This window comes from Petromyzon marinus, chromosome 54 (assembly GCF_048934315.1).
Source record: "Petromyzon marinus isolate PM22_M1 ecotype Great Lakes invasive population chromosome 54, UKy_Petmar_22M1.pri1.0, whole genome shotgun sequence".
In the NCBI taxonomy this organism is placed as follows: domain Eukaryota; kingdom Metazoa; phylum Chordata; class Hyperoartia; order Petromyzontiformes; family Petromyzontidae; genus Petromyzon; species Petromyzon marinus.
This window is the reverse complement of record NC_133720.1, coordinates 11,112,869-11,140,245: the sequence shown is the minus strand read 5'-3', so window position 1 is coordinate 11,140,245 and position 27,377 is coordinate 11,112,869. Positions and strand designations below refer to the sequence as shown.

Below are 27,377 nucleotides of genomic sequence, written 5' to 3'. Positions count from 1 at the left end.
CTCCCACCGCCGCCAGCCCGCACTGACCAGCGGGGTGAACGCGTGGTCCAACAACCCTCACGACCCACCCGCACGGCACGGGGAGGCCGTCATCCAGCAGCGGAGCGACAAACACGCCGTACACGGGCCAAGCTGTTCACATGCTTCTCCACGACCCGGTTTCGTTCATTCACAATTTGGTCGCTACAACTGAGAAAACGGAGTATGAAGAATGTATGCTGAACCCCTTTCGCACCGTACGTAGCCAACCCGTGGCTAATCGGACGTGCGGGGGAAGGACAACAAACTTTAAACGCGCAAAAAAGCGGCGACAGCCGAATCATCGCCGTGGGGGAAGTCGGTGACCACCGCGGACGGTGGCACCAGACGCACGCCGTCGTCGCCGCGGTTGCCCGGAGTCGCAGGATATTTATCCGTAGAAGCAGAGCGCGGCCGGAGGTCAAACGAGTTCGCGCGACCTCTCCCGAGGCGAGCCAGCGGAGATCGCTTGACGGCGGCAGGACGCGTCTCTCCCTCTCTCTCTCTCTCCCTCGTGGGGAGGAATTTTATTTGAAGAAACCCCGCAACTTGTTTGTGACACGACGTGCTACTTCCCCTGCCGCACGCACGCACACACACACACACGGCTCTCCCTCGCGCGATGGAGGGCGGCGGCGGGGGCAAAAACGCGCGCGGGGGCGCCTGTTGGACGCCCTGCCAGGGAATTCGCCACACCGGGAGGAAGAGGAGGACGAGGCGGCGGCGGCGGCGGCGGCCGTCCGATCAACGGCACAGGCGGTGTTGTCTTCTCCGCCCGCTAACGAAGTCGGCTCTCGATTAGCACGACGAAGGAGAAGGGAGTGGGGGGGGGGGCAAAGGCGCAGAGCCTGCAATGGCTCGCTCCGTGCCGCAGCTGGTGGCTGCGTGCGCACACCGCGAGGGCAGCTCCAGAGGCTCCAGAGGGTACTCTCTGGCCTACTCTTCCACCCCGGCCAGACGGTCTTGCAAGAGGTGGGATCACCCCACACTTTACCCCACCACACGCAAAACTTGCTGGCCAGTCGACGAAACTGTCGATTAGCCATTCATCCTCTGAGGTGGGCAGAGGCAGGAGATTTTCAGAAGCTATTTATTTTAAAACTAAACAATTTAAAAAAATTTAACCAGGTAAGGCGCACTGAGCTATATAGCTCTTTTTCATTAGCGACCTGGCTATCGCAAATATAGCTCAAGGAAGTGGCTTATCATCACGTGGAAATTTATAGCAGCCAAATACTCTAAACGCGTGTTGATTGTAAATTTGGAGGGGAAAAACCGGAGGACCCAGAAAAAAATTTCGCGTGTCACGCGGGGAGCACGCAAACACCAAATATACAGGCGTCAGGGTCAGGATTGAACCCACGACTTCCCGCATACCAGGCGAGGTAGTTAATATCTCGCCAAGAGGGGCACTCACGTGAAATTCTGCCCAAGGCCTCCAGCAATCTATGGGAGTCCCCTGCCACCCACTACGTGCAGACTTGGCGTTATGTTGATTCTAAATATGGAGGGGGGGGGGGGAAACCGGAGGACCTGGAGACAAATCCACGCGACCACGGGGAAAGAGAGAGACACGCAAACTCCAAATACACAAGCATCAGGGAGACAGAATCGAACCCACAACCTCCTTTATACCTGGCCAGGTAGTAAACATCTCGGCACCGTGCCATCGGCGACCTCTGGATCGCAAGTCCAGCGCGGTTCAAATAGTCATCACTGGGTGTTGGCCGCGAGCGGGAATCGAACTCGGGTCGCCGGGTTCGTAGCGCAGTGCGCTCACCGCTCTGCCACCGCTCCCCCTTGTACAAACACGCGTACAGAAACTTAGACACAAACACACACACACACGTGCGGTCAAATTGCCCTCCCGTCTATCGGCACCGCGGTGTAACATCTACCGACCGTACGCCAAACGCTTCACACCAACAGCGCTGGTCGTTGCCAAAATATAAATCTCAAAGTGCCCGTGGGGCACTTTTCTCGGCTCGCGAAGGTTAATAAACCCCTCGTCCCGCCCCAGCGGGTTCGGGCGAATCGGTTCGATTCGCGTTGATCGGATCCGTTTCCCGGCCACGATTGTGTGCGTTGTTTGTGTTATCTGTACTCGCGCGTGTTTCTCTCTTTCTCTGTTCTATACAACATGATGTTCACGACAGCATCCGTCTTGTTTGGGATATGGATCACCAACAGTGGCTCGGCGGTAGAGGGCGCGGCACGCAATGGCGAGGTTAACAAAGGTCAAATCCCTGGTTCGTCCCTCGACTCGTCCCATCATCATCATCCTCCTCTGGGATCGATAAAATGACTACCGCTTAGGCGGTGAAGTCTATGCACACAGACTCGCTCCCTGCGTGAGAATGTGGAATTTCCGCCGCTGCATCAGGGACGGGAGAAAAAAATGGCTTTGACTTTTTACACTTTGACGTTAACCGCGGCCAGGAATCGACCCCCGGGGATGATCGGCTTCGTAGCCGAGAGGGCCACCAAACCACCGCACGACCTCCGCACCCGCTCATACGCCACGGCTATTTGCGTGGGGAAAGACCTGCGCAGACTTCACGATAATAATAATCGCAAACTACAGGCTTAGGGATTACACGGGGACTTAATTAAATGTTTCGTTTGTTTATTTTACAGCGCACATTTTCCACACCCCGCCCCACTCTGCACGGTGCACGCACCGCAAGTCCTTGACCTTTGGGGGGGGGGTCGTTCGTTTTTCTCCGTTACCGATGAACACGAGGAACTATTTACAAAGCGTGCTCACTTTAGCTGGGCCGGCGGTGACTGCGCACGTGGCCACGCCTGTAACCCAGCGCTGCAGAGGCGGCAGTGGCAGCAGCAACGAGGGTTGGCGGATCGCCGTGCGAATGTCGCGAAAATCCCTTCCCGTGGCTGTCGAGGAGATTGTCGTAAAGCCCTGGCTCTGGGCAGGAGAAGGCGGTACACGCAACGGCGAAAATATGGAACTCCCACCTGTTCAGTCGGTGTGAGATGGAGCAGCGGTTCTACAGCAGCGGTTCTAGTTCAGCGCTTCTAGAGCAGTGGTTCTAGATCAGCGGTTCTAGAGCAGTGGTTCCAGTTCAGCGGTTCTAGAGCAGTGGTTCTAGAGCAGTGGTTCTAGATCAGCGGTTCTAGTTCAGCGGTTCTAGTTCAGCGGTTCTAGTTCAGCGGTTCTAGAGCAGTGGTTCTAGATCAGCGGTTATAGTTCAGCGGTTCTAGTTCAGCGGTTCTAGTTCAGCGGTTCTAGTTCAGCGGTTCTAGAGCAGTGGTTCTAGAGCAGTGGTTCTAGAGCAGCGGTTCTAGTTCAGCAGTTCTAGTTCAGCGGTTCTAGAGCAGTGGTTCTAGAGCAGCGGTTCTAGTTCAGCGGTTCTAGAGCAGCGGTTCTAGTTCAGCGGTTCTAGAGCAGCGGTTCTAGTTCAGCGGTTCTAGTTCAGCGGTTCTAGAGCAGTGGTTCTAGAGCAGTGGTTCTAGATCAGCGGTTCTAGAGCAGTGGTTCTAGAGCAGTGGTTCTAGTTCAGCGGTTCTAGAGCAGTGGTTCTAGTTCAGCAGTTCTAGAGCAGTGGTTCTAGTTCAGCAGTTCTAGAGCAGTGGTTCTAGAGCCGTGCTTCTAGTTCAGCGGTTCTAGAGCAGTGGTTCTAGCTCAGTGGTTCTAGTTCAGCAGTTCTAGAGCAGTAGTTCTAGTTCAGCGGTTCTAGTTCAGCGGTTCTAGAGCAGTAGTTCTAGTTCAGCGGTTCTAGTTCAGCAGTTCTAGTTCAGCGGTTCTAGAGCAGTGGTTCTAGTTCAGCAGTTCTAGTTCAGCAGTTCGAGAGCAGTGGTTCTAGAGCAGTGGTTCTAGTTCAGCAGTTCTAGAGCAGTGGTTCTAGTTCAGCAGTTCTAGAGCAGTGGTTCTAGTTCAGCGGTTCTAGTTCAGCAGTTCTAGAGCAGCGGTTCTCGAGCCATGCTTCTAGAGCCGTTTTTCTCAACCTTTGTTTGGCTCCTGTACCCCCCCATTGTTGAATTTCGTTTCAACCGAGTCTACCCCCACGCCCTTGCCTGACCCAACACGGCTGTGAGAAATCAATGAATCATTATTCATACATTGTAATGAACGTCAATATTTTAACCAATTGTCCATTTCGCGAGGTGGATCCTAACTCGCTAGTTTAACTGCAAGCAAATTTTTTTTTAAAACGTTCAAAGGACGCTCTCTGCTACGCGTGACGTCATTTGTCTGCGATCGATGGTTACCCTTGGAAACCGCATTGTTTGCGATCGGTGAGTTTAGAAAGGTCTTTTTTTAACGTTCCAGGTTACCATGTGGATTTTTACATTTTATCGTAGTTATTTTACATGGGCACATTCACACAACGCGATTATTCACCAACGACCCGCGTGTGATATAATCACGCATTTATAAATCACCACACGTACCCCCTGGGAAATTGCCACATCACACCCCCCCCCCCCCCAAGGGGGTCCACATGACACCCGGAGAGCCACTGGGATCGAGCGTTTCCCCCCCTCCCCCTCGCATGCACGGGTTTCCTCCGGGCGCTCCGGTTTCCTCCCGAATCTAAATGTTCATTAAATTGGCCAAAAACACCTCGATATATATAGAGGTCCGCAGAGCTTGGGCAGTTATTGGTGCCGGCTCACCGTGTGCCTGCTACCACACGATTGAATAATAAGTAGCCAAAACCTCCTAAGTGTTTTTCTGTTATTACAGGTCTACAGAGTCACGTGAAACAGCTCAAAGAGCATGGGATGCGTGCGTGCGTACGACATACATGGCTTGCCACTGACTTTGTACCCAATAAAAATTGACGGAAAAAGTAACTGAAGACTCATCATATAGGAAACACCCTTACGTACCCACACATACCCACTCCCTTTTTTATGCCAACTATTAACCAACCGCGCGGTGTTGGCGTATCAAACAGCCGAGGCAGCAGAGGGGCGCCTGTCCCCACGAAAGTCCAAAGCACACACCCAGCACCATACCCACAGGGTCGGCCACTCACAACCCAACCACCCGAGTTCGATTCCCGGCTGACATCAGTGGCTAATGAAAATCAGAACCGGTCCTGGGCCATGGCCACACCCCCCCCCCCACTCACTCATCCCCACTTCACCAGATCGCAGTGACCAGCGCGGTGAAGTACGGTCAAACATGGTTGACACCGCGTGGTTTACACGGCGTGCACAGGCACTTCATCCAGCAGTGGACTGCCAGGGAGCCTGTAGAATACGGGGCTATTTTTAGGGCGATGGTGAAATTTTTACCACGATGTTGTTTCCCATTTTGTGAAACCGCCTGGCCCAATTATGGCCGTGCTGTGTCAGCGCCACGAGGGGGCCGGGGGGGCTTTGGGGGGGGGGGCGAAGTGGACGACCTCCATGCCTGCCCGGCTTCCGTTACCGAGTTAAACTCAGGGTGCAAGGTAACGGGGCTGAGCGAGACCGAGGGGGTCAAGTGTCAGGGCTATGAATGGACGGGGGTCGCCACCCTCCTTGCCGGCTGAGCGATGGCCATTTCGCTTTTCCCCACACCGCATCCTTGTTACTATTTTTCGATGCTCGCAAACAACACGCTCCGTCCGCCGATTTGGCGAAAGCGCGCGCGGTGGCGGCGACGGCGGCGACGACGACCGGCTGTACGCGCGGCGGTGTTGTCACACAGGGCCCTGACCAAAACGTTCAGACTCCCCGGCCACTATTAATTTGTTTACGATTTTGATGATAATAATATTACTCATTCGTGATCCAAATGTCCAGGGCAGGTAGTAGCCCCACCGACTGAAAACTTTCATCTTCAGGTACATTGCTACGTTCACACTTTTCCCCTTCTGATGCGGCAGCACGTTGCGGGTTCAGCGTTAATTTTATTTAGAGGCGGCGTAGCGGCGCCGTTTTTAAAAAGACATTGTACTCACCGCAGAGAACCGTGGCGACACGACCGCACTCTACGGAAAGGCGGAATAAGGTGGAGTGTGATGGTGAGTGATGATGTGATGGGTGCAACGTGGATGAGAGGCAGTGGGGTATGGGGCACATGCATTAAGTGGTAAAAATGGCATGGGTGAGGGTAGGTGAAGGGTGGTAGGAGGGGGCAGCATTAACGCTATGCCAGGAAAGAAATACTCCCAGAAGGCCGTGCGGCTGATGGGACGCGTAACGCGAACTTGCATACGATACGTAGGGAGACAAGTCAAGAGGATTTCTGTTGAACCAGAAGGAGTGCAAGAGGTTGTATACAGTGGTCCGCTTATTTATTCCATCGACTTTACGGACGTCTGCTTGGCCGGCATGGGACTTTGGCCGGGCAGGGGGAGTAGTGTGGGGGGGGTGAGAAAGCACTCCGGGAAATGCGCGGCTCGCGGATGACGACGACGAGCATTCATTCCCCGTGCACAATAACGAGCCTCGGCACTTTTGTGCCGAGTGAAACCGGAGAATGCCACACGAGCCTCCCGCTCGCGTCCGCGAGCGGGAGGCTCGTGTGGACGGCTAATGCTGGCGCGCGAGGTCACGGGCGCAAGGAGCCCGCGATTTTGCCCGTAACCTTCTTGGGCCCCCTCCCCCCCCCCAAGCGCACCGCGGAGTGTTCGAGGGGCGCGCCGCGGTGGGTAAAGGAGAGGGTGACCCGTCCGTGAAGCGGCCGGTTCAGACGCCGCTCGTCCGCCGCTGGCGTCGGGGTAATAAGCTCGGGGAATTGAAGTCGGGCCGCTGGGTTCGCATCGCTCGGCGTGAAGAATTGTGGCTACGGAGAATCGGCCCAAGCCGCGCGTGGTGGTGGTGGTGGTGGTGAGCGGTAGTGTAGCGGTTAGCGCGCTGCACAACGAACCTGGCGACCCGAGTTAGATTCTCGCTCACGGCCACCAACACCAGTGACGAATTAAACCGGTCCTAAGCCCTCCCCTAGGTCGACTCAGCCTTCAAATGAGGACCTGTTGCGGTGTGTGAACATCGCCACTGGGGAGACAAAGGCGGCCGCGCGTGGTGCTGTCCACACACCCCCTCGTGTGCTGTGCCGGCCTTCATAGGTGCTCGCTAGCAGCACTTGCCCCAACAGTCTGTTGAGGCGATACGGTGGGTCTTTGTTTTTGCTCCCATCTCATCTCCCCCCACTGGAGGGGCTCGCTAGAGCTGCCTCTTGCGGAGTGGCCACCGCTCGCGAGCATCACGTGGGGAGCATAGGGGGTAGAGCACAGCGACGGAGTTGGCTACACAGACCCACTGTCGAGCACCGCGTGGCACATGCACGATTCCTCCCTCTCCTTATCTGTGCATCAGCTCCTTCTGTTGGGAGATGCTGCGGGCGATATGGGGACAGCGCCTCCTAAGGCCAGATCGCCCTGGGTGTGCCTGACCAGTGAGAGTTTTTGAGGATCCAGCACTGACCAATTCACTCCGGTCAGACGCGAAGACTCGGTCCAGCAGACTCACGGTTTCGTCTCACCAACCCCATGTGTAAACAACCACACTGCTGCAGGTGACAACAGTAGTCGCTCACCCACTCACCGATTCACCATACTGCAGGTCGCAACAACAGACACTCACCCACCCTCTCACCACACTGCACATTACAATAACAGTCGCTCACCCACCCACTCATCGACTCACCACACTCAACGTGTGTATGTATGTTGAGCTTATTTTGCACTGTACGTAGCCAACTGTGCTAATCGGAGGTGCGGAAGGGAGAGCGTTCCAGACGGCCGCAGAAGCGCATCTGAAATCACGATGCGGCGACACTTCAGATCACAACACTTCTCTTTCCGCACTGCTCGGCTTTGGAATTCTTAAGATAACCTCGTTAAATTCCAGAAACATATTAGCTCCTATATATATCACACCTTGAATAGTGCCGTTTATAGCTGGCCGCTTGGCATATTGGACCTTTGTGGCTGTGCTCGACAACTGCAATTTGAAAACAAAACATCTGAGAATCTAAGCAGGGCGTTGTTTTGGACCTGGGTCACGCTCAGGATGGGAGGCCACCACGCACGCCACAAATCTCTGCGATCAGCGCGTAAGCAGCGGCGCATGAAGCACAAACCACAAAACCTCACCGCACATCCATCACGCGACACTGCCCCTATGTGGAAATGCAGGCGTACGATGGCCGACGTTTCGGGCAACGGGGCCTTTCTTCACAGCGCGCGGGTGCGTTCCAGCTCGCCGCGGGGGGCCGTGGGAGGGTGCGGTGGGCCGTGCCGCGTAGGAGGAAATCAGCGGCGGGCGGGCTCGCGACCTTCAGCGGAGGCGTTGGCGCGAGGACGCCGGCGCGGCTCGCGTGACCGGCGGCGGCTCGCGAGCGGCGGGGCGAGGCGACGGGGGAGAGGATGTTCAGAATGAGACGCGCGCGAATCGATACGGCGCCTCGTCGCTTCAGTGCGAGCTAAACAACTGTGGGCGCACGTTGCGCGCAATAATCACCGCGGCGCCAAACACCGCTCGTCAAGTTTTGTCACCGTAAACATTTTTTTTACCTGCCCTTACCCGCCCATCCGCCGCAACCAAGCGAGGTGGCGACTTGCTCAGTCGAGGCCTTCATCCAGCAGTGGATCGATCGCAGCCCATTTACGGTGGTTGCCAGTGGCCTTTGCCGACGGCGAATCGGTTTGGCCAATGCCGGCGACGGCTGCACAATGCCCCTTTGTCCCCTCGTGCATTGTGCACAACGGACCCCCACCCACCACCCCCATTGCCTGGAACAGACTGTTGGGGCAAGTGCTGTTAGCGAGCGCCTATTAAGGCCGGCACGCGGCACACGAGGGGGTGGGTGGCCAGCCCCATGCCAAGCCGTCGTTGTCTTGCCAAGGAATTCACGAGGCCGAGGTTTTTCAGAGATGAAACTATAGGACTATTAAACTATAAATATTAAACTGTAACTATGAAACTGCAACAATTTTTTTAATTTACCAGGTAAGGGGCGGCCGAGCTATTTGGCTCTTTTTTCAGAAGCGACCTGGCCCACAGATGACAGCTCAAAAGAGTGGCTTGTCATCACGAAGAAATTCTAAATGTGAAGGGGAAAAACGGAAAACCCGGACGAAAATCCACAGGGAGAGAGACACCGCAAAACTCAAAATATACAGCAGCAAGCGTCAGGGTCGGGATCGAACCCACGACCTCCTGTATACCAGGCGAGGTAGCTGACATCTCCTAGCCACCGTGGCGGCCGCGAATGGCAATCAAGCTCAGGATGCCAAGTTCGTAGTGCGGTACGCCAACCCCGACACTACCGCTACCCACGGGGAGGATGCGGGGATGGAGAGGGGGCGGGGGGGAGGTTCTCACACACAGAGTGCCAGACAGCCGCCGGGCGAGAGGCGACTAACGAGCCAGCCGCCGCAGCCCCTTCGTCATCTCCCCGATCCCCAGCGAGATGCGTAAACACGGGGCGACGACGCCCTTATGCAACATCTGTTGGCAGGCATCATCACCACACAGCGGCGGCGACAAAGAGGAGGGTGTAGAAAACAAAGTCATATTCTTCTAAGCCGGCAGGACTTCCCAAACTCCAGCCCTCGCGGACTCCCACCACCACACTGCGACGTCGGGCTCACCAACGTCCTCCCCACCACCCCCCCCGCCCCCCCACATTCGAATAACGGACCAACTCGTTCCACGCTGCACGCGCCCGACAAGTGCCGAACACGTACCCGCGTGACGCGCCAACCAATCGACTGCGTCACGTGGAACACGCGCGTGTACTCGCGCGCACGCACGTGAACACGCACCCGTACGTAGCCAACCGTGCTAGTACGCGCACACGGAACAAGTACGCGCACACGGAACAAGTACGCGCACACGGAACAAGTACGCGCACACGGAACAAGTACGCGCACACGGAACAAGTACGCGCACATGCGCACAGAGCTCGCAATCTTCAATTTGAATCGGCGGCAACACCACCCCGTTGTAGGTGCACAGCGTGAGCCTTAATAGGTGCTCGCTAACGGATACTTGCCCCAACAGCTTCTGTAAGCTACACGAGGAATGGGGGGGGGCAGAGGCGGTCCTTGTGTTTTTGCTGTCGTCTGGTTTCGTCTCAGGCCGCGGCTGATAAAAACAACAACATTTCTGGGAAACTAAGCGGAGACACGTGTGCAGTGCAGCATCCCAAGGAGGAGCTTAGAACGAGACAGGGTATAAAAAGTCCCCGGGGGGGGGCTGTCGGGGATGACGCGCGGTCAGCGAGCACCCAATTAAGCTCGCTCGACTACGTGCGGCGCGAAAGAAGTTCCACGTACGTACGAGGCAGTTTTCAGTTTCAGTTGCATTTATTTTTGGTATAGCCCTGTGAGCCATTCGGCTCTTGAATCGGGTGCAACCACAACAAACAAAAACACGAACAAGAAAAACATCTTAAAGTGACTGTGTGTGACTGTGCAAACAGAAAATCCAAGAAAAAAAACGGCAAAATATTCCTGAAAAAAAGCACCGTACACCAACGCCGTGTGCAAAAAAATCCCAGTGGGATGCAAGTCAAACAACAACAACAACAACCACAAGACAACTTAGATTAAGGCTGTGACCGAATTTTTTTACAACAAACTACATAAATAACATCGCCATCACAGCCGGGCCACCCTCGATCTCGCCACGTTCTCGGAAGCCAAGGAAGGGCTGAGCCAGGATCGTGCTTGGATGGGTGACCACTGCACGTGGCAGGCGTTGTTCCAGGGAACCCCCCACCCTGCCAAAGTGGCATCGTGGCTCTGCTCACAGGTGTTCCTGGGCTTGAGCCCGGAGCGAATCCTCCGTACGCAATCCCATACATACATACATACAACAACCGCTATTCGCCACCGAGTGGTGATGACGTCACCGCGGCACTTGCGCCAGGCTATGTGCACTTCAAGGGTCGCGTCAAGTGCCGAACGCCCACTGGCATTCGGCGCACCGCTCGCACTCGTCAGCGGGATTTTCAAAGTATCGCGTTAATTTTTTTTCAATCGTACATTTTACGTTTCAAGTTCAGTTAAACGCGTTTCCTTTCATCGCCGGGGCCCTTGGCGGCTCGCACAAGACGACCCCGCTGACACCAGAGGACTCGTTCCCCCGCTGACACCAGAACGAGGCTGGCTCGCCACCCCCAGCGCGGCCGCACCCCCGGCGTGCGACGTGATTGATGATAATTGCGATCTCCAGACATCCCGGCGCTGACTTACCACCGATCTCGGCCTTTTGATCTCCGCTTTGTATCTGCTATTTTCTAAATGTTAAATTGAGCGAATTATTGCCTTGCGTTTTTTTTTTTTAGATCCTTAAGCCGGTGGGAGGGAGGAAAGGGGCTTGTTGTGGGGATGGGAATATTCGCGACGTGGAAGGCATGGGGGGGGGGGGGGGGGAGGGGGAGGTCGCCCAGAAGCCGCGATGGATTTGGCCGCACGTGGCGAGGAGAGACGGGGACGATGGGTGGGGGAAATGTGCCGCCGCCGCAAGTCTGAAAAGTGTCGCAGAGAAGCGCGGACGGGGAGACGCTCGCTGGTTGGACTTGCAACGAGCAATGGGAGGAGAGGATGGGACGTGGATTGTTGAAGGCACGCGGGGGACGAGGGAGCCAACGCAGTTGTGGCTGGCTGTCAAGAGAAAGTTCAGACTCAGGATATTTGTTTTACACTGCAGGAGGAATCCGACGAGCCACGAAGCTCTTTTCCCACAGATGTTCCGGTAGGGGCTGGGCTGGACGTGACGCAAGACGAGACGATGGCCAGAGGTTGGCTCTTCGTGTATACCACTGTATCACAAAACATGTGTATGCAGTTAACCGATGGGCCGATCCGATAATATCATATGCCAGTTTCATTAAATGTGCGTAACTCGGGGCGTCTGACCACTTCCGTCGATGAGACCGAGAGACAGACACGCGAAACGAAATCCACGCACGGGGGACGTGGGTCAGATTCCGCTGGATGTCATCGACTCTGACGAGCGCAACGACTGCAACGGAAATAACGAATGCTGACCAAATTATTATCCCCGCTTTAAGCTTGGACACAGAGTTTCCCAAACTCCAGAGTGCTCTCCTCGGTCCACTACTGCCCTACTACATCCTTCCACGCTTACCAATGTACTGCCCCCCCCCCCCCCCCCCCATTAAAGCACACATTAACTCGTTCTCCCCTTTGCTGATGCTTACACACACACACACACGCCGCACCAGGTACACCTTTAAGGACGAGTCGACGTCGGGGACACCGTGCAGATATTCGTCACCGACGCCGGCTGCAGGACGGAGTCGAACCCCGGCTTCGTACACAATGGCCTACGCGTCGCCATTGGTCCGTACGTGGCGCGGTGCACCAACCACCGCGCCCCGCCACGCTCTGCACGAGGCACTCGTGCTCGCACTCGTGCTCGCGCTCGCACACGCAGTCGGCATGGGCGGGGAGGGAAAAGGGAACGGCCGAGGCTGCCAACCTCAAAGTGTCATCACGTCCGCGTCCGAGCGACGATTACACAAGTCCCCACGAGTTGCCCCGGGTCTGACCGGGCACCGTGAGGGCGGGCGATGAGGAAGGGAACAGTTGTGTCACCGCGATGAGACCAAATTCAACTCATAAAGGGGAACGTTAGGACAGAATTCTCGACAAGTCTGCACATAGTGAGTGGCAGGGGACACCCATAGATTGCTGGAGGCCCCAGGTAGAATTTCACGTGAGTGCCCCCCTTGGCGAGATGTTAACTACCTCGCCTGGTATACAAGAGGTCGTGGGTTCGATCCTGACCCTGACGACTGCTGAATATTTGGAGTTTGCGTGTCTCTCTCTCTCATCATCATCATCGCGGTGGCTAGGAGATGTTAACTACCTCGCCTGGTATACAGGAGGTCGTGGCTTCGATCCTGACCCTGACGACTGCTGTATATTTGGAGTTTGCGTGTCTCTCTCTCATCATCATCATCGCGGTGGCTAGGAGATGTTAACTACCTCGCTTGGTATACAGGAGGTCGTGGGTTCGATCCTGACCCTGACGACTGCTGTATATTTGGAGTTTGTGCGTCTCTCTCTCCGCGGACACGTGCATTTTTTTCCGGGTCCTCCGGTTTTTCCTTCCACATTGACAATCAACGTCACCACGCGTTTAGAGTGTTTGGCTGCTATAAATGTCCACGTGATGAGCCACTTCGCCGAGTTATCATTTGCGATAGCCAGGTCTGTTTCTGAAAAAGAGCTATGTATAGCTCAGTGGGGCCCTACCTCGTAAGATAAAAAAAAAATAGCTTAGCTTCAGTTTTACCGCGAGCAACACATAAACGGGCCTGCTGCCATTCTGCTTGTGGGGCCCTTTATTGTTGCAAATTAGGTCCCGGACAACTCTGGGCGGCCCCAGATTGATCGAAATGAGACGTCGGGGGCGGGCACACGACAATGCCTTGTGTCAAATATTAAAACGCCTCAGGCAGGAACCCCGCACAAATATTGCAAGAAGGTTCACTCGGACCGCAATGAGTACGTATCAAGAACTAGATACGTACGCGCGTGTGCGAGCGTTGTTCTGCTACTGCTGACAGTTGCATTTGGGAGAATTGAATAACAAATTAAATTCTCCCAAATGCATTTCGGAGAATTAAATTATCCCAAATGCAACTGTCAGCAGCAGCACGTGCCAACAAGGAGACTCCATTGATTTTGAGAATGTTGAAGTTTTGTGCAAAATCAACTACTACTGGCCAAGACTAATTAGAGAATCTATCGAAATTGAAAGAAATCAAAATAACTTTAACCGTTCGGATAGCTACCGTCTTAGTTCTGCGTGGAAGCGAATCATCAAATAATACAAAAGGCAGCGTACTTCAATAGGGATTACCGTTGGTAGGGCTATTTTAATAAACACAATAGACAGGAAGGACAAGTTCAAAGGGCTCATATAATGCACATGGATAATGCACGTTGCCTCGGTAATCCCCTCCCCCCCCATCATTGTGCAAGAGCGCAGAAGGGTAGTCAAACACATCTACGCCTCTATATAAGGAACGAAACAGTAAAACTTCTCCACAAATCTGGCTGTCGCCTGATGAAGCTGGTTGTAATTACTGGTGAAACGTCGTACTCAGATTGTAAATGTTGTGGCTTGGCTCTCCAACACACCGGTGTGCTGTACTAGTACACTATACTATACACTACACTATACACTACACTACCATATACTACACAATACACTACTATATACTACACAATACACTACAATACACTACTATACACTACACTATACACTACACTACACACTAGTGCTGTACTAGTAACGGATTGGCCACGTTCTGTTTTACGTGACAACCCTTACAAGTTGGCCGTGTCGGGTGGTGGCGGGTTTCACGACACATTTACATATTTACTGCAATCCAACCCAAAAAACCTCTATTATGGAAAACGTTATGCACGTAAAAGCAACCAACGTTGTTCATTGCTGTGAACTGTTGTTCAGTGGTCAGTCACCAAAAGGCAGGACTGTCGGGATGGCCGAGACCTCCCGGCTACAACCCGACGCTCCCGTGCGGTGTGCTCGGCTCGGCTCGCGCGCCGCGTTGCGAACAATTCCCCGCGAGTTGCGCGCGGCGGCAAACAGCGGCCGCGTCGCTGTGTTTTGACCTTCTCCAGGACGGCGACAGCGACGACGCCGGCAAACGGAGGATAGCTGCCACCGGCGAATGACGGTCGCGCCGAAATTAAAAGCGGCCTGCTCGCGTTTGTTTGAAGAAAATACCGCTGGCGCGCAAATTGCGTTAGGTGCTCCGGGACCTGTCAACATCGCGCCGACTTGTTTATTCACGGTTCCCAGCGAGAGTGCGCCCAGCGTGCGCGCGCGTGGCACAGAGGGCATGGGGAGAGGTGGCGCAGTGGTTAGCGCACCACGCCACGAACCCTGCGACCCAAATTCGTTTCCCCGACAGTCTGTTAAACGCTGCAAGTCTTCGTCTTTGTTTGTACACGTGTCCACACGCGTGTCTGTACGCGTGGCGTAGCGTTTGGTGCACTGCGCTACGAACCCGGCAACCAGAGTTCAATTCCCGCTCACGGCCACCAACACCAGTGACGATTATCTGAACCTGTCATGGGCCTCTCCGAGGTTGACTCAGCCTCAAATGTGTATCTGGCGCGGTGTGTAAAACATCACCACTGGGGAGACAAAGGTGGACGGTCGTGGTGCTGGCCATCCACCCCCTCGTGTGCAGTGCCGACCTTCACAGGTGCTCACGAATAGCACTTGTCCCAACAGCCTGCTAAGGCTATTCTGGGGGATCTTCATCTTTGGTATGGAGGTGGTGGTGGGGGAGGGAGGGAGTGGTAGTGTAGTGTTCAGCGCACTGCACTATGAACCCGGTGACCCAGGTTATAGCTCTGCACTTTTCAATCTAAAATAAAAAAAAACTCATTTCTGTAGAACTGCTTTTTGTGTTTAGTTTGTTGACCTTCCCCCCCACACCTCCGATTAACACGGTTGGCTACGTACGGTGCGAAAGAAGTTTAGCGTACGCACGTACAAATTCCTCGCCGTGGCCAACACCTGTGGCAATTACCCGAACCGGTCCTGGGCCGCTTTGCGAAATCGCCTCGGCTGTAAACGAGTACCTGGTGTGCTGTGCAAACATCAGCACCAAGGTGTGTCCGAGTGTGTGCCTACATCTCCGTCCGAGTGCGTGTTTTGGGTTAGGCGTAGTGCCGGCCAACAGCACTTGCCCCCAACAGCGTCTATGGCCACATGGGGGATCTTTGCCTTCGTCTCGGCGGTGCGGGTCGGCGGCACGGGGCCACTTAGCATCGCGGCACGGAGCTTCCTCTTGGTTGCCGAGAACTCACCGTCGCGTGTCTACATCCACCTGCGCGTCTCGGCCCGCCTACCTGCGCGTCTCGGGCATTGAATTTTGGCAAATTCAAAAACTACGCCGCAAATTTCTCAATCGGGATCGCACACACACACACACAATGCAGCAGCAATCATCACAGCAACCTGATCGCTGGCAGACTGACTCCCCCAGGTCACTCCTGCAAACGAGACTCTTCCCGGCTGCTTGAGTTCATCGCCAGGTTGAAAAGGCAACTTGAACTTTAAGTAGGGGAGAAAGGACGGGGCAGGCGGTGGAGGTACCAACCTCCCCCCCCCCCCCTTCGCAGTCTCACGCCTCCTACTCACCCTCCCACCACAGTGCGGTCATCAGCGGCCAGAGCCCCACCAGAGTCCAGGTGCCCGCCGGGCCACGGCTTACGCCAGGCGAGCGAGCGATGGGTATCTGAACCGGTCCCGTGCCGCCACCCCCCATTCGCCGACTGGCCACCGAGCAGCGTTGGGTGAAATAAGGCGAGACCGCCCCTCCCACCACCCCTCACCCCCAGGCCCCCCCCCCCTCCTCCATCCACACAACCCGACGTCGCTGACCTCGCCTACGAGCGACACGGCGTTCATCCAGCAGTGGATTGAGAAGGGGCTGTGAACTGGGAGTATTCAAGGTGCATTCAAAAACCGGTCACAGGCCTCCCCTAGGACCGGTTCAGATGTGTAAACATCGGCACCACGGAGACAAAGGTGGCCGGCCATGCTGCACGCTCGTTACCCACCTCCTCGTGTGCCGTGCCGGCCTTCATAGGTGCCGCAAACAGCGTTTGTCCCAATAGTCTGTTCAGGCTACACGGGGGATCTTCGTCTTTGCATATCGCTGGAAAGTGTTGTTCCGACCGACTGATTCGTCGGGCTGGTGCGTCAACAGAACCTGAACTGCCGCATGCATGTGCTCCCACACAAAGACAAATATCCCCCGTGTAGCCTCAACAGACTGTTGGTGGCAAGTGCCGTTAGCAAGCACCGATGAAGGGCGGCACGGATAAACGAGGGGGTGGATGGCCAGCAGCACGCCCGGCCGCCTTTGTCTCCCCAGGGGCGATTTTTACACATCGCACCGGGTACTCATTTGAGGCCGAGTTGACCTCGGGGGGGGGGGGGGAGGGGAGGCCCAAGATCAGTTCAGATAATCGTCACTGGTGTTGGCGGCCGCAAGCGGGAATTGAACTCGCGCACGTGCGAGTGGCGCGCGTGGGCCGTGGTGTCAAACTCTGGCGGGACGCGCTGCGTCGTATTTCAGCAACCGACGCGGAGGAGAAGCGGGACCGGCCTCAAGAAGAAAGGAAAAAAAAACAGCGAGCAAATTTTTACAAAGAATAATGTCGTATTAGCACGGTGTAAGGGCCACCACATGGAGCGTGTACGGGGCCAGGGGAAGGGCGAGTGAGGGGGGAAATTTTCTCCCTGGGCCTCGTACGAGCGAGGGCCCCCCCCCCCACAGCGGGGGGTCCCGCGTGGTTTCCAACCTCCACGTGCTGGCGTGCCCCAGGCCTCCACGGACCGCTGGGTTACAGACTGGATGTTCTCGTCAACGCCACCACTATCGTCGTCGTCGTCGTCGTGATCTTCAGGTGTTGTCGAAGTGAAGAGATCGCCAATCGTCGCGGTCCCCCATCGCAGCCACGCTGTTCACGCCTACCAACCAAACTCGCCGTCTCTTCATCGGCGGCCGCGTTCCATCCACTGCTGGATGACGGCCTCCCCCCCAAGCCTTCGCCCATCTCTCACAGCCCTGCGTTGTAACTGTAAACCCAATTATCAGCCGTCCCCCACCCCCAAAAAAAAAAAAACCTAAAATTGGGAAAATGTCCCCGCCCCAATCGTGTGGACGAGCGCAGGTTGACAGTCACCGACATTTGTCGGCTATTTCAGTATTTACGACCTTATTTTGTTTGCCTTTCCCACATGCATTCACCGTACATATACAGAGAGGACAGTATGACCGCATGTAATGGAATAACTATTTTCTGTCGACTGCTGGGGGGCAGGGGAGACGGGGGAGCAGGGAGTGGGGGGGGCAGCCACGGTGCCATGGTGACCAGACACCAATGCTCTTGCACACGGTTGCCTGGAGGCACAGAATCTCCCCGGGAATCAAGCGGCGACGCTAATCAACGGCACCAGCCATCGCAGGTGCCACAGACCACGAGTTTCACCGCCAGAGCTCGACATCATTATCATCGTCGTCGTCAGTCACGGGCAATCCGCTGCTGGATGAAGGCCTACCCCAAGCCGTCGTCTCCCGCGGGCCTGCGATGTAACGAACGACATCGCGAGCTACAGACGTTCCTACATTGGGGAACGTCAGACCAGTTGCACGATGCTGGCGAAACTTAAACGAGAAATTTCGCAAACTTCCCAAGGCAGGACTCTCCTGAGAACGGTGTCTCTTGTGACTCTCCGAGACGATCCTGGAATAACATCATTGTACACGGCTGACATCAGTGGCAAGATATTTCTGAACCAGTCCTGGGAAATGCCCCTTCACCAACTCGCACCGGCCAGCGTGGTCAGGTACGGTCAAAAAACTCCCACGACCCACACAGCGTGGGGGAGGGCCCTCATCCAGCAGTGGAGGGACATGGTGGGCTATCCGTGTACATGGGGGCTGTCCGTGTGCACACGGGGGCTGTCCGTGTATACGTGGTACGACGAATGGCTGCAGATGGTGTAGAAGGCTCTTGACATCAATGCCAACACAAAAACCGCAAACCCCCTTTAACCGCATTCAATTGACAGGGCCTGGCAGAGGTGGCAAGCCCACATGTTGGCTGCCCGGAAATTCCATTTTTTGACGCGATACGCATGCGATTATATAGTTACGTTTTTTTTTTAAAGGATTCAAATTTAATTTCCAGCGAACTGCTTGAGCGGTGCTGCGAGGGCGGTGCTCGGTTCAACGTGATGGCCAAGGTCATCCCAACCGGTTCTGGTCTCCCCTCTTCCGCCAGCCGGCAACTGCCCGGCGTGGTGAGGTATGGTCAAAGTACGGTCAAACAGCGACGGGTTTTATCTTCCTGTTGGTTCAGCGAAGCGGCGAACCCACGGAAAATAACAACTCACCTCCGCCCAAACACACCTCGTTATAATCCGCAGCACTGCGGCAATGCAGCAGTGCAATTGATATCATCATCATCATCATCGGCCATGGTGATATATATTATAGGCAGGGCTTAATCTCTCACTTGATATTTATTATTAGACGGTGTGATATATATTATAGGCAGGGCTTAATCTCTCACTCGATATTTTCTGGAACACCGCTAATCTGGCCTGGGATTAGTTGGGAGTAGGCATGATTATCGGCGTAAGGCGTTGCCACAGAAGTAGAACACACGCCTGTCCGTGATAAATCAGATGTTACCGTACTATACATTCCTACACGCCACAGCGGCATCACGAGGACAAAACAAGACGAGATGGGGTGTGGCGTGATCAAATAATTCCCAGACGGCGTTCCGGGCTGTTCCGCCTGAAATCAAGCACTGCATATAGGGGTTATGGATGTGATAGAGTAACGATTTTTTACGCGTGTGTATACACACACACAGCGTGCTTCAAAAAAATGTTAACACTTGGGAGAACAACGATGCCGCAAGAGATGTGCTGCTGCCTCCGGGCTCTGGAGACCACCTGGAGAAGATTCCAGGCAATGCGTTGACAACGACGGCGAACAAGTGGGAGACTCTTTGACTTTCTGAAGCTATTAACATTACATTTGTTATCATGTTACAGTGTATCACTATCCGTTCCTTTTCCATTTAAAAACGATAGTCCCATAATAAGTGTTAACATTTTTTTGAAGCACCCCCCCCCCCCCCCCCCCCGTAGAATATTTTTGCGCTTCATTCTGTGGATTTCTCACACCGCTGGACCGACTCGATGCCGTCCACGGAGCGCGACGCCGAGGCGTCTGGCAGAGCGTGACGTCCCCAAACAATCACTGACCCCCCCCCCCCCCAAAAAATGCATTGCATAACATGGGTGCAGTGAAACGCAATCCACGGCGTGCGTTCAGAGCCCCCTCGGCAATTATGCATCAGGGCGCAGGCGCCCTGGCACCGACAACGTAAAGATAAAAGTTCCCCTCGTGCAGCCTTTCAACAGACCGTCGGGGGCAAGTGCCGTGGGCGAATAACACTCTGTAAAAAGGTCGGCACAGCACACGGCAAGGGTGGGTGGTCAACACCAAGCCTGGCAGCCTTCGCCTCTCCCGCTACGGTACCGACATCCACACCAGGCACTCGTGTAAGGAAGGCCACGCAGACCTAGGGGGAGGGGGGGGCCCGGGATCGGGTCGCCAATTCGCAGCCACTGTCATTGGTTGCGAGCAGGAATCGAACTCGGGTCGGCAGGTTCCTAGTGCGTTGCACGAACCGCCAAGTTACCGCTGCCCACCGACAACATAAGGGACAAAGATTCCCCCCGTATAGCCTTAACAGACTGTTGGAGCAAGTGCTGTTAGCGAGCGCCTATGAAGGCTGGGAGTGGTTGGGCAGCACCGCGCCCGGCCGCCTTTGTCTCCCTAGTGCCGATGTTTACACACCGCACCAGCTATTAATGTCAGGCCGAGTCGACCTAGGGGAGACACAGGACCGGTTCAGATCATCGTCACCGGTGTTGGCCGTGAGAGGGAATCGAACTCGGGTCGCCGGGTTCGTAGCGCAGCGCAGCTAACCAACCCACGACCGCACCCTATAACACCCACGCATGCAACGATAGATGTGTTGTTTTATTTAACCGATCAAATATAATCGATGGATGCGTGCCATCACGGTACAGTGCACCCCGCTGCGTTCTATCCGAGGCCCACGCCAGCGTAGCCGCCGCCGACGATGATGTCACGTTACAAGCCGAAGGGCGAGTGAGTTTGTGCGTCGATTCAAGCCCGCTCACGTATGTGCGCGAAACTTCTTTCACACCGCACGTGGCCGAGCAACAGGTGCCGGTGTTGTTCGGCGTTTAAGGTTCGAACAAAGCCAGTCTAAATTTTGATTTCAAATTTTCTTGTTGTGTTTCCACACCTGATGATGATCGCTTGTGTTGCTGTCGAAACGTCGTGAGAATTTAATTGTTTTACATTTTTATTATTTTATTGTTTCCCTTCTACGTGACTTTACCGAAAGAACCAAGAATATAAAGCCAGTCTACTTTATGGCCTCTCTTATTAACTCCCGCTACGCTGAAGCAGCGACCTTGCCCCGAATGTCAGGATAACGTTATGAAGGCAGAATAATACTATTTCTATTTTACCAGGTAAGGCCCACTGAGTATTGAACTCTTTTTCAGATGCAACCCAGCCACAGATGATAGCTCAACGAAGTGGCTTATCGTGTAGACATAGCAGCAAAACTCTATAAACGCGTGATATTGATTCTAAATGTGGAGAAAAAAAATCGGAAAATATGGAGAAAAATCCACGCGACTTCGGGGAGAGAGAGAGACACACAAACTTCAAATATATGCAGAATATAGTCAGAGGGTTTGTCCCCTCTACATTTGCGCTAAAGAGGAGCGTTGCATCAACTTAGAGACTATAAGGACAAGTGCTGTCGTGAGGTGTACTGATATCACAAACACAAAGGCCCTCTCCAGGAGAGCCTTGGCTATTGAGGCAGCCGCTGTTAGTGAGCACCCGTTGAGGCCTGTACGGCGCACGAGGGGGTGGTGTGGCCTGGCGGCTTTTGTATCCCCGATACGGATGTTTATACTGAACAGTGCACTGGGTACTCGTTCGAGACCAATTCGTCCCTGGGGAGTCACAGAACCCGTTCAGGAATCGCTCGCCACTCATGTTAGCCATGGCCGGGAATTGAACTCAGGTGGCTACGTTCATGGGTAAGTGCGTGAACCACCGTCCCACCACTACCCACCCCTCAACACTCACGGAGACCTTTAACTAGTAGGGAAGGTTCTGTTATGTATGCCGCACACAAATAAAGTACATCGCTATTTGTCACATCTGACAAATAACAATAATAATTATAATAATACAGTGGGTTTAGGCGAACCTCAGTGAAACTTGCCGATTGGTTAACTTTGTCATTTCTGCATACGTTTTACGGGGCTATATACCGATCACGCGACACGCTGGGATGCATCGCTGGTGCAACGTTAACGTTGGCACGGTGGGTGGGGGGTACAGATGAGTGACTCGTGAGTGAGGGGACCGCAGACTGCCCTGGGACCCGCTGTTGGTGCCGAGTCGCCCCCGTTGCTTCACGCCAGGGTCTCTCTCTCTCTTCCCTCTCTCTATCCCACGTGCTCCCATCTCCCTCTTCTCCACCGTCTTCCCAAATGTAGTCCCCCGCCCCACGTTTGCCGAGAGTCTTCAGATGCGGTCGCGGCTGTGACGCTCAACCTTTCCTACACTGTGTTTTAAAGTCACGTTATATATTTTATTATTTTATTGTTTCCCTTCAACGTGACTTTACCGAAAGAGCTAAGAATATGAATTACTGCAGTCACGAAAGCTTTAAATCACAATTTTTCACGCCTTTGTTTGTTGTTGTAACGTTGTGACCCCGTGCCCCCACTGAGCATCCGTTTGGAAAAAAGAGCTTCATAGCTCATCGGATTCCTCCAGTATAAATATTTCGATTCCGTTGTTGTTGGTACACTGGCCATCGAGCTAGTTTGCAAAGAGTTAAATTCCTGTTTCCTACAGTGTCCATCTGACACACGTTGCCTGGCAATGACAGCACAGTTGGTTCTGATCCGTCAGCTTTTATTATTTTAAATGTATTATTTTAGTTTAATTTTTTATCATTTAAATTTTTATTCCATTGAATTGTATTTTCTCTCTACGCGGCTTTACCGAAAGAACCAAGAATAAAAGCTTCTTATCAATCATCCCCTTATCAGCAAGCAGCCTTGCCCGCTACCATCGTCATCGTGACCAAGACGAGTTCCAGTGGACACAAACACAGAGAGCCTACCCCAAAAATTGTAAATAAATTTTAATTTGATAAACGAGCGAGGGTCTTGCAATACGAGCAAGTAAGTATATGCTTTGTCTGCCGAGCGTCACGTGATCACAACTGATATACGTTGCGCTTTGATATACGAGTGCTTTGGCTTACAAAACACGTTCCCGGAACGAATTATGCTCGCAATCCAAGGTTTTACTGTATGTTGAAAGTTTTAAATTTGTTACCGGAGTCGCGCGGCATTTGCCGTGAGACTCGTCAAGAGCCGTGGCGTTGGCGGGAGATGGTTTGGAGCCAATTGTGTGGCCCCGCTTTCAGAAGCAGCCCGAAACACCACCACACCCACCCCGCCCAAATGAGGAACTAAGATCGTGATGTTCAAAACAAAAAAAAAAGAAATTCGGCCACCCACCCCTTTCCTCTTTTACATCGTTGTTCCCAATTCCAAAACACGTTGACAAGATCACCATTTGTCACGGTAGGTAGACCGCCCATCAGGTTGGGGGCATCGTCCGGGATTGACTGCTCATCGCAACGTCTCCGGAACGGTACGGACGACGACGAAAACGAAGACGACCCAAACCGGTGGCCGATTTGACGGCGAAGGGAGAGCACAGAGGCATAGCGAGAGGGGAGAGAGAGGAGAGAGGAGAGAGAAACACGCCGGGGGAAGCACAACCACCGTGGAGTAAGGACATCCGATGTTGCGCGCTCTCACGAGTCGAATCCATCACGGCGTGACGGTTAAGCCACCGCTCGCGCGAATTGCTGACGTGACGGCACCCACTACAGGGGGATGCGCGTTGCCTTCATCCAGCAGCGAATAGAGCTGGGCCCGACTGGTGATGGCCAACGCTGCTATATTAAACGCGTGCAAACGGGGAGTCACCTGCAGTTGCTGCTCGTTGCATTGTGCGATCGCAACGGCGATGCCGGCGTGTTAGTTTACGCAGGGCAGGCACGAACATCCACCCCCCCCCCCGTCACATGCCTGAGCTTCGGGCATGGCACATCAAGGATCGGAATGTCATCGCAACGTCTACAAGTGCGCGGTTGACAAGACGTCCTTCATCATCATCATCATCACCAAGCACCACCATCATCAGCATCATCACCGCCGCCACCTTTCCCACCCCGCACCTCCGATTAGCGCGCTCCGCACGGTGCGAAATAAGTTCAACACACAGTGACACACGGCACGCACACACAGACACACACCACACACACACAGTGACAAACGGCACGCACACACAGACACACACCACACACACAGTGACATACGGCACGCACCCACAGACACACCACACACACGCACACAGTGACATACGGCACGCACACACAGTGACATACGGCACGCACACACAGTGACATACGGCACGCACACACAGACACACACCACACACCGACACACACACACAAAGACAAAGATCCCCCATATAGCCTTTGCAGACTGTAGGGGCAAGTGCTGTTAGCGAGCACCTATGAAGGCCGGCAAGGCACACGAGGGGGTGGGTGGCCAACACCACGCCGGCCGCCTTTGTCTCCCCAGTGGCCATGTTTACACATTGCACAAAGTACTCATTTGGGACCGAGTCGACCTTGCTAACTGGCTGTGTTGGGTGGTGTCGGGTTTAACGACACATTTGTAATTACGAGATCTAGCCCACACACAGTGACAAACACCACACACACACAGACACAGTGACACACAGTGACACACACACAGACACAGTGACACACAGTGACACACACACAGACACAGTGACACACAGTGACACACACACAGACAGACACAGTGACACACAGTGACACACACACAGACAGACACAGTGACACACAGTGACACACACACAGACAGACAGTGACACACAGTGACACACACACACACAGACAGTGACACACAGTGACACACACACAGACAGACAGTGACACACAGTGACACACACACAGACAGACAGTGACACACAGTGACACACACACAGACAGACAGTGACACACAGTGACACACAGACAGACAGACAGTGACACACAGTGACACACACACAGACAGACAGTGACACACAGTGACACACACACAGACAGACAGTGACACACAGTGACACACACACACAGACAGACAGTGACACACAGTGACACACACACAGACAGACACAGTGACACACACACAGACAGACACAGTGACACACACACAGACAGACACAGTGACACACAGACAGACACAGTGACACACAGTGACACACACACAGACAGACACAGTGACACACAGTGACACACACACAGACAGACACAGTGACACACACACAGACAGACACAGTGACACACAGTGACACACACACAGACAGACACAGTGACACACACACAGACAGACACAGTGACACACACACAGACAGACACAGTGACACACACACAGACAGACACAGTGACACACAGTGACACACACACAGACAGACACAGTGACACACAGTGACACACACACAGACAGACACAGTGACACACAGTGACACACACACAGACAGACACAGTGACACACAGTGACACACACACAGACAGACACAGTGACACACAGTGACACACACACAGACAGACACAGTGACACACAGTGACACACACACAGACAGACACAGTGACACACAGTGACACACACACAGACAGACACAGTGACACACAGTGACACACACACAGACACACACAGTGACACACAGTGACACACACACAGACACACACAGTGACACACACACAGACAGACACAGTGACACACAGTGACACACACACAGACAGACACAGTGACACACAGTGACACAGACAGACACAGTGACACACAGTGACACACACACAGACAGACACAGTGACACACACACAGTGACACACACACAGTGACACACACACACAGTGACACACCACACACACCACCGGCATCTCATCCGGCTTCACTCGGTCGCTGTCAGTCGAGTCTCTTGAGCCACACTCACGAGGTCTGGTCACCTTCACGATCGCGTCAACAACAACACCAACAACACCACCACCACCACCAACAACAACACCAACAACACCACCAACAACACCAACAACAACAACACCATCTAGCGCGCACGACGCACGCGCGGCGCATCTGGCTGCAACCACGGGCAACGGCGTGGAGTGGCACGGCGCGTGGCCCCGCAGCGACCGGCGAGTGGCGATTCTCTTCCTACGGAGCTCCCACGCCACGAGAGAGCGGCAAAGACTCGGGCCGAATGCCGCCGCTACTCACGGAGACACCCACCACCACCACCACCCAACACCACCACCACCAACCACACACCAACAGCAGCAGCAGCAACAACAACAACACGGGCTGACAGCTCCTCCGCCTGCGAGGCGGCCTAGGCAACCGGCACAGCCTACGGTGTCGCCTGGGGCCACCGTACCCGGGGAAAGGCGCCCCGCTGCCCGGCAAAGGAGCCCCTCACCTGTCGCGGCCGGGCCGCTGCCGGCCTCGGCGGTCTCCTCCCCGGGGGGCGACGTCTCGGAGCGGGCGCCGTCACCTGTCCCCGCGTGGTGTTCCGCGGCGGCATCGACCTCCTCCTCCTCCTCCTCGTCGTCCTCGTCATCGTCGTCGTACTTCTTGCCTTCGTGAATCTTCGTGGGGGTGACTACGAAGCGCACCGGCATGGCTCTGAAGACGCCTGCGCCTTGGCGCGTGCTCGACCGCGGGCAGCGAGAGAAGCGCGCGCGCGATGTTCGCGCCGTCTCTAGCGGCGTTTCAAACTTTTAAACCCGGGGGAGGGAGGGAGGGGGTAAACCCTCCCTCTCTCTCTCTCCCTCCCCCTTACCCCCTCCCCCACCCCCTCCCTCCCTCCCTCCCACCCACCCCCTTACCCCCTCCCTCCCACCCCCTTACCCCCTCCCTCCCTCCCCCTTACCCCCTCCCCCTCGCCCCCTTACCCCCTCCCTCCCCCGCCCCCTTACCCCCTCCCTCCCCCGCCCCCTTACCCCTCCCTCCCCCTTACCCCTCCCTCCCCCTTACCCCCTCCCTCCCCCTTGCCCCCTCCCTCCCCCTTACCCCTCCCTCCCTCCCCCTTACCCCCTCCCTCCCTCCCTTCCCCCTCTCTCCCCCCCTTGCCCCCTCCCTCCGGACCGAGTCGCCTTGTTCGGCGTTGATCTCCCGCCTCGGGAGTGACGCTCGAATGGGGGGGGGGGGCGTAGCTGGGGCGGGGGTGGCGTGCGACGTGGGGATCATTGCCCCCGGGGTGTTTTGCGTTTCCGAATCCCCCCCCCACATACCCCCCCACATACCCCCCCACATACCCCCCCCACACACCCCCCACACATACCCCCCACACACCCCCCCCCACATACCCCCCCCCCACATACCCCCCACATACCCCCCACATACCCCCCTACCCCCTCCCCTATTCCCCCATACCCCCCACACACCCCCATAACCCCCCCCCCTACCGCCCACACCCCCCACCCCTCCCGCGCGCTGACTCACGTGCGTGGGCGGCGCGCCAACCCGATGGGGGGGGGGGGGGAGTTTGCGCGATGTTATTGGTTGTGGTTTCAGTGGGGGGCGGGCTTTGGGCGATGTGGGCGGGGGCTTGTTGCGGGGTGGGCGTGGTT

At 55.0% G+C, this 27,377-nt stretch overlaps 1 protein-coding gene across 1 annotated transcript in view; it reads right to left on the bottom strand.

Annotated features, from left to right (window-relative positions):
• SLC12A7 (solute carrier family 12 member 7) overlaps window positions 1-26,529 on the bottom strand; it is a 92,447-nt gene extending 65,918 nt beyond the window's left edge. Inside the window, exon 1 of the mRNA XM_032974697.2 lies at window positions 26,225-26,529. Coding sequence (XP_032830588.2) covers window positions 26,225-26,426 — 202 coding nt within the window. The 5' untranslated portion in view covers window positions 26,427-26,529. The remainder of the gene's footprint in view (window positions 1-26,224) is intronic.
• Window positions 26,530-27,377: the final 848 nt, after the last annotated feature.